This window comes from Alosa sapidissima, chromosome 15 (genome assembly GCF_018492685.1).
Source record: "Alosa sapidissima isolate fAloSap1 chromosome 15, fAloSap1.pri, whole genome shotgun sequence".
Lineage (NCBI taxonomy): Eukaryota > Metazoa > Chordata > Actinopteri > Clupeiformes > Clupeidae > Alosa > Alosa sapidissima.
In genome coordinates this window covers 24,462,399-24,470,452 of record NC_055971.1, presented here as the reverse complement: position 1 = coordinate 24,470,452, position 8,054 = coordinate 24,462,399, and the positions used below count along the sequence as shown (strand labels likewise).

The window sequence follows — 8,054 nt, the reverse complement described above, 5'->3', positions numbered from 1 at the left end:
GTGCAAGTCTGTTTTTATTGAAGAAGTGATCATTTTAAAAAGATAAAGTAGACCTCTCGATTTTTTTGTCACAGATGAAGTGACAGTGAAACAGATGTCCCATTTCCATGGTTACGCCTCCTGAGCCGGATTGGTCCTTTGCTCCTTCTCCCCCTCTTCCGAGCGGCCGGTGTTCACCTAGCGGCCAGAGGACACAGAGTTACAACTTGTTCCACACCACCCATAGCAACGGGTGCAGGTTGCCGTGGAAAGCGTAGCGTGGCGTGTGTACTGACCCGGTAGATGGAGCTCCAGGCGCCGTGGCCGTGCTCGTTAACGGAACGGGCCCGGAACAGGTACTGTGTGTCATGGCGGAGACCCGAAGTCTGCAGGCTGCAGCCTTTGACTCCGCCCGTCACCACGCCCCGCCCACTGGCCACGCCCATGCTGGCGTCCTGGAAGTGCACGTCGAAGGAGTGCACATCCTCCCCCATTGGAACCATCCAGAACACCTGCAGCAACAGCAGAGTTTGTAAAACAAACGCACACAGAAGTGCAATATAGTCTGTGCATTCGAGAATCAGGTATTATGTACAGCATGTTTTGAGTTGAGTTGGTTGTCACACATGAAACACACAGATATAGTACACACACACACCACACACTCTACCTCCATGGTGGTGCCGTAGGCATTGTGCTGGTAGATGATGGGGGGTCTGGGCAGCAGCAGGGATTTGGTCTCTGTTGCTCCATCACCGGCTGGCATCCCCAGGTCCTCCTCCATCACCAGGGACTCCTCCTCATCTCCACTGCCCAGCAAGGGAGTGTCTGGCCTGGGCACCACGTCCGCTTCCACGTCTATGTCCCCCCCGATGCCAACCTCCTCCTGCTCCTCCTCGTCTGGCTCCTTCTCCCCTGCTTCCTCACCGATCATCTCTTTGGCGATGGAGGTGGGCATGACAACCGTGTCAGCGTCGGTGGGCCTCCAGCGCAGGTGCTTTCCCATGAGGCTTTGCAGGTCGTGCAGGAGCTCGTCAAAGTGCAACTCGGCTCCGGCGAGTGGCTGGTACCCGGCGGGCAACAGATGGGTATCCGGCCGTGGCATCTCGGCACTGAGTGCACTCAGCCAGCGTGCCAATCCGGTGGCTCCCTGCAGAAACACAGATGCCCGCGGCTCCAAGAGGGCCTAATGAGCAAGTAAAGGTAAAGGTTATAGTACTCTTCACGCTCACAGACAAGCATCACAAAGGGCTTTACAAGGAATGAATAAAAATCAAACATGCGAGAACTCGTTTGTTACCATGCCATTCTATTTGTGTGGGAGTTGCAAAGTACAGAGTTGCACTATAATGATACACAAAACACAATATACGAGACAGGGAACACAAAACACAATATACGAGAGATGGGGAATATAAGACACAGTGCACAAGAGACAGGGAACATAAGTCACTCTATGGACCTGTTTGCTGATTTCCCTCAGCCCGGTCAGGGAGCGCCTCAGTGGGCCAGCATGCTGCAGGAAGGCCTGGGCCACAGCGTCGGTGCTGGAGCTCAGGGCGTCCAGGTGGGAGAGCAGTGCCGCCTCCTGGTCGAACAGGGCATTGCGCAGGGACAGGAAGCCGTTGCGGATGGAGCGGCGAAGCTCAGCGCTGCCGGAGGACACACGCATCGCCAGAGCCTCCATCTGCTCCGAGTCAGAGTCACACTGCTGCTGGACTAAACACACACACACACTCCGTCAGTCCCTATCTATTGCTTTCTTTCTAGTGCCCACTGTTTTTCGTTTCTCACTCACTCCTTAACACACACACAACACACAAACACGTACACACACACACACACACACTCATACACATGTGCAAATTCTTACTGAAGTATATTCACACACATCAAAACACACACACACACTGCATATTTGTTCTCTCTCACCCATGCTGGCATGTTCCAATGCCTGGCATAGCACGGCCTCAGAGCTGGTTCGTGCCTCGCTCAGTGGCGCCACCAGGTGCCCATGGTGGTCACTGTCAGATTGCACCATGCAGTCGTGGCAGCCTAGGGTACCGTCGCTCTGGCAGAAGTGCGTGAGGGAGTGCTCGGGGTGGACAGGGCACAGCTCTCGTTCCTCCTCCTGGACGGGCTCAGCCAGGGTGTGGGCGCTGTACGCCGGGTTGCCGTGGAGCTTGCGCAGGCACTTGGCACAGTAGTGGAGACGGCAGGTGGCACAGTAGTTCTGGGCGGGCCGGCGTTTGGAGCAGAGCTCGCAGGGTGCAGGACGCCGGCCCACAGCCACGGGCAGCGGGCACGGCGACGAGGTGGACACAAAGCCCAGGGTGCAAAGGAGGGGCACGTGCCGCTGCAGCTGACGCAGCTCCGGGTGGGCACCCACCAGCTTCTGTGCCGTCTGTGCCAGCAGCACGTTGGCAGGGAAGGACCAGGCTCCGGGCAGCAGCGGGTAGCTAGCCTGGCACCGAGGGCATGCGGCCAACGGCTCCACCAGGGCAGGCGTGGCATTGATGGAGACAGAGTCAGTGGGGGTGGGCGCCAGCTCGCGTGCCTTTTTCTTGCGCAGAGTGGCAAGGCAGGCCAGACACAGGCAGTGACCACAAGGCAGGGAGATGGGGTGCTGCAGGAAGGTGCCGCAGCCAGGGCAGCAAAGGAGTTCGGCCAGGGGCAGGAGGACAACACTGAGCTCGCGATGAAGCTGTCTCCCTGGGGTGCAGGCCTGGCTCAGGGACCTGGCAGAACGTGGGATTGCAGTCAGAACACATACCAAACATCAAAATTATGTTGTTATAATCTTTTAAGAACAAACAAAATAACCACTGGACCCCTTAAAATGACTTTGAATAACTATTTTATGATGTACTGGTAATCAGAATTTGATCATATTTTTAACATGCTACTTGTTGTTAGCTATATGTTCCCTAACTTTACAGATATCACGTCAGTTGCTTTCTTCCAACCTACCCCGAGGAGCTGGTGTCGCCCGCTTTGTTACATGAATCACTCAGCTTCTGAGCGCTTGAGTGCCCCCAGCAGGACATGGTGGACTTGGAGTCTGACGACATTTGCAACAACTGCTGACACTGAAGCTGGAATATTTCGAGGAAATAGCAGGCTGCTTAATGATATGTGTGTGTAAAGTGAAAAAAAATAGACTTGCTTGGAAAGACAGCTGAAAATACTTACATGTGACGGCAATGTGCGTGCGTGTGTGTGTGCGCTATAATGTTGAATGAAGGCAAAATGACTCGGTTCGACTGATTAGAGAGTAGTAGACTCAGCATCGTCACAATCAAAATCCACTTGTGATGCGCTAGACAATCTGGCGCGTCACGATTTTTCTTCGTATGGCGATAGATGAGGGCTCTGGTTAATACTACCTAGACATTCTCTCTACATTTACAAATAGTAATACAATTACAAATAGGTAAACAAATATAAGAAATGAATTATGGGCAGGGGAGTCGCCAGCCGATTTTTACGGTGTTCCAGTTTAGATGGTGAGCATGTGAACTTGTGATATTTGCATAAAATCAGTGAATATTCAACAAGACCCTGCCTATTTCTTAAGAGCATTCTGCTCTGCCTCTGGAGTGCTAGGTTCACATTTTCACAAAGTAGGCCTATTTGCAAGTGAGATGAGATAACATAAACATAATGGATATCGCTGAAAACATCACCAGTTTATGTCTAATACATAGTTAAGCATCCACACAAGACACATACTGTAGAACAGAAACAAATAAAACAAAACAACCAGAGATCTAGCTGGGATTTGAACCTTGGATGTCATTGACAAAAAAGATGCTTGCTACTAGGCCTACATCTTCCATTCCACTAAACTACGAACTGCTGAAATGATTAACCTGCAACTTCCCACTTATAAATCCAATAGGCTAAGCGTCAAACCTATGTTAACATGTCAGCAACATATCAACACCTGGGTGTTCAGTCGTCTCATGTGATAAACCATGGAAATAAATAGACGAACAATTTTGGAATTTGCACTGAGATGTTGTCGGGTAGCCTATTCACTGAATAGCCTATTCCGCCATCAGAGATTGCTACATGTTTTCAAAATATCTGGGAACTTTCCGGAGCCCGCACCAAACTCCTCTCAAACAGAAATCGCCGATTTAGAATCCCCCGCCCCCTCACAATGGTTTCACCCATCACCATCAGCGCAGTGACCCCCGCGAAATTTCACCATTGGCAGCAGATTGCACAGTGCTTGCAACTATGTGTCAACTGTCTGTAGGCCTACAACGAAGTGGTAAGTTTGGCCACCAAGTCGAAAAAGTCCATAATCAGACCCATAGTCAGTCCATAAATCAGTTAACCCGGTGTTACCAGATATACGGTTTCTGAGATTCTGAGTTTCCATGGGTGGAGTCGGGTGGAGTTTAGCGTGAATATTTATAAACGGAGGTTGACGTGCGCGCGCGCCTAGAGAGCATTCATGAAGCGTGACTCAAATGGAACTGAAAATGTTGGTAAAGAAGCTAGAAGACTACAGCAATTTTAAATCGTTTTTAAATGTTGATATGGGATATTGTGGAAAAACGTGACAATTTCGACGACCACTGGTGGTCGAGTAAGTGTACGATTAGGCAATTTGGCGTTTATGTTTTGATCTTGTGTAGCTTTGACAGGCTAGCCTACAGCCTATCAAATTGTCATTACTTTCATTTAGCCCTGTTTAAATGGGCTATTTAGCACTTAAGGTTGTAATGTCAGTGGGACATCATGGTAGATGTCTTGAAAGTGTTAGTACATCATCTGTTTTTGTGTGTGATGTCCAATGAGTTTCGAGATTTGGTCATGCATGCTTGCCTACACAAACATGTTAGCCTAGTTTGACAAATGTACTTGTGCTGCATTACAATGCCCAGCTAGCTACCTCTGTTGCCAAAAATGCTTTATTGGACATTCTGATATCTTGGAGTCTTGTGAAATAATAAAACTTGTTTTATACAAATCATGTTGTTATTGTACCATTAGGGAAGCAGGGCATTAATATGGGCCATGCACTTACAGTATGTTGGTTATGTTTATCCATAAAGGTCATAACTGCATTAAAGGAACCGTATGTAAGAAAAATATTTCAATTAATCATAAAATGGCCCTGATATGTCACTAGACATTAAGAAATCATGTTCATTTCAAATACTTATATCACTGACAACAGTAGTCCGGCCAGGATATTGTCATTTAAAAAGTGAAGTTGCAGCCCTCAACTGATGTTGATGTTGTGTTTTGTCATGTCATGTTGTGTTTTGGCCTGATGCGCCACCCTCCACCTATCTACTAATCACGAAGTCTGTAGTGTTTCGCCATCAGGGTTGGCAACCTCGAGTCAGGGGGGAGGGGATACACCGCTCTTCAGTATTTTGAAAGTGATTGCAGTACCAGTTTTGGCCACAATCTTACATATGGTTCCTTTAAGTCAATATGCTTTATTACCTTACAAGTACTGTCTAGCGTTACATGGATGATGCCTTCTGTAAGAGAAGTCCTTCAGATACAGTACACAAGATGAATGGGTTATGGTGTGGTGAATGGGTATGAATGGCTAATGGTTACAAATTAAGTAGTACTTTACAAGAACCTATGTGCTCAATGAGGATGATATGGGGGGGGCTATAAGGTAAAGTTCATCAGTCATCAGATTGAGGTGAATGACTACATATGGGCTGATTATAACAGGTAGTAATCTGGCCCTTCAAACCCCAAATTAGTCATGTGATGCATAAAGGACCCCAGAGGAGTTTTTACCTTAAAATAACGTTTCCAAAATCATTTTGAAAGCCCATGAACTCTTAGTTAATGGCATTTTGAGCAGGTCTTATCGCTTTGAAAGTTTACTGTTGAGGTAGGAACAGAGAAACACACCACTCCACTCGTGTATTTGATGCCAGACAGGCTCATATCTTGCTGTTCTATATGCATGCCTATTAATTTACATTTTTGACCAAATCTGCTGTTATGTTCTATTCCCTAAGAATATTAGGCTAACTTGGCCAGACTCCCTCTTACTATGTAAAATTAAAATTGAAAAGAATAAACTGCTCTACAATAGATAGACAGGGCACCCCATTTCTGTCCTTTGAAGGCTGATTACCCAAACTTTATTTTGTATATCCTTATCCTTGCACACAATACTCTGTGGGTTTTTTGGTATGGTAATATATATATTTTTACAACTTTGGCTTGACATCAGTATTAAGCTTAACTCAATGTTTTTTGTCTTGAAGATAAAATGTGATTGCTGCCAGGGCTGGCAGGCCTACCACTGAATGTGTAAACTGGCCTGACACTGAAGGACAGTTTATATGCCCTGGTTGTAAATAACTAATACAATAAATTGTTTTCACAACTTTTTGTGTGTTTAGTTATGTGTAGTAATTCCTATATTATGTCTAGGATGCCATTTGTTCAGAGTTAGGACACACACAGGCATGTATAACATGCTATTTATTGCATAGACATTTGTGTTGTAGGCTATACAGTGGGTCAATTTGATGTAGGCTATGTTGCTGCCTGGGCCAACATGTCACTACAGATGCACAGAGCCTAGGCTACAATCAAAACGATAAAAAAAACATAATAGCCTAGCTAGGCTAAGACTACCATCAAGGCCTACTGTGTAAAAATCGCCAATATCCTTAATGGTAAGCGACCCACTGAATCTGACACAAAGTTTTGTTTGACTGGCTGCGACACAAGATAACAACATTGACGTCAAATTGCATCTAAACTCGAACACAACATAGTCATACTTTCCATTAATAACACATGACAACATCCAAAAACGTGTTAAAAGGCCGTGGTCTTCTACTTTCTTTGACAACATTTTCAGTTCCATTTCATTCACGCTTCAGCAATGGGCGTCTAGGCACTCGCGCACGATATCCTCCGTTCATAAATATTCACGCTAAACTCCGCCCTGGAAACTCAGAATCTCAGAAACCGTATATCTGGTAACACCGGCAACAACCTCACTGTTAGTGTAACAGAGGTAGTTTTCCCTCTACCACGTTCTCTGCGTTGTGTTGTGTATAATAAGAGACGCCACAACCGACCTGGTCTTTGACTCTTTTACTGAAATATAAGACAAAACAAACACATCAGACAGGGAGCGAGCCAGTCGCATCACAGCTCCTCTGCCTCAGGACAGTAGCAAAAGAGGCGCGCGGCAAGACTACGAGACACGCAGTTAACAGCGTTGCCACAAAAGTACATGTGAATAGACAATAACAAAAGTACATTAAACAAACATGGCATACCTGAAATATAAGACAAAACAAACACATCAGACAGGGAGCGAGCCAGTCGCATCACAGCTCCTGTCAATCAAACAGGTAAACCACGTTTAAATGCATTCAGTCAATTCACCAGTATGAAAGTCTGTAAGCTAACTAGTTAACGTCGCTACACCTGTAGCCACGTTAGCAGACTGTAGCATGTAGAACTGAGGTAATGTACATTGTGTAACGAGCTAACATAAAAACAGTGATTAAATAAACATAACTCGTATATAAGGTGTGCAACACCAGAAAACAGTTCTATGTGAAAAATGCACCATACAAGTAACCATAAAAGCATAAATAAAAGATATGATGTATTGTATGCAAGACTCCACATACCTCTGCCTCAGGACAGTAGCAAAAGAGGCAGAGGAGGGGGCTACATGAACACTTAAGGGGTCTTCAGCGTGGGAACCGACCCCTGCCACACCCAAGCCACACCCCCCTACAACCTACTGTACCTCAGAGGCGTGGGAAACTACAATAGAACTTGTAGAAACGATGGGGGAATTCAGGGAAGCATAATTAACCATGCTACATTAGTCTACGTCATTTACATCCGCAAGACTTTGTCTCATCGAATTTTTCGATGATGGTCAGATAAGGACATGCTCATTCGTAGCTTAACGTTTAACGTTTAAAGTCTATTTGTGTGTGTCGCTAGTTTATAACCTTTGATTGTAAATACTGCTGTCGATGTCAACCCATTAATACACGTGATAATTCAACACGGGTTCTCAAAATTGTCATGCATCCACTTTC

The 8,054-nt window shown here is 46.2% G+C and overlaps 1 protein-coding gene across 2 annotated transcripts in view; it reads right to left on the bottom strand.

Moving 5' to 3' along the window:
* LOC121684225 (tripartite motif-containing protein 42-like) overlaps positions 1-7,249 on the bottom strand; it is a 7,252-nt gene extending 3 nt beyond the window's left edge. Inside the window, exons 1-7 of one of the 2 annotated variants that reach the window (XM_042064204.1) lie at positions 7,090-7,249; positions 2,950-3,077; positions 1,912-2,717; positions 1,442-1,698; positions 650-1,165; positions 276-491; positions 1-177 (exon numbers count right to left, since the gene is read on the bottom strand). The exon at positions 1-177 is cut by the window's left edge and continues 3 nt beyond it. In XM_042064204.1, coding sequence (XP_041920138.1) covers positions 112-177; positions 276-491; positions 650-1,165; positions 1,442-1,698; positions 1,912-2,717; positions 2,950-3,077; positions 7,090-7,113 — 2,013 coding nt within the window. In that variant the 5' untranslated portion in view covers positions 7,114-7,249 and the 3' untranslated portion in view covers positions 1-111. Of the gene's footprint in view, positions 178-275; positions 492-649; positions 1,166-1,441; positions 1,699-1,911; positions 2,718-2,949; positions 3,078-3,171; positions 3,351-7,089 lie in introns of those variants that run through there. The other variant, XM_042064205.1, reaches the window with a different exon arrangement.
* Positions 7,250-8,054: the final 805 nt, after the last annotated feature.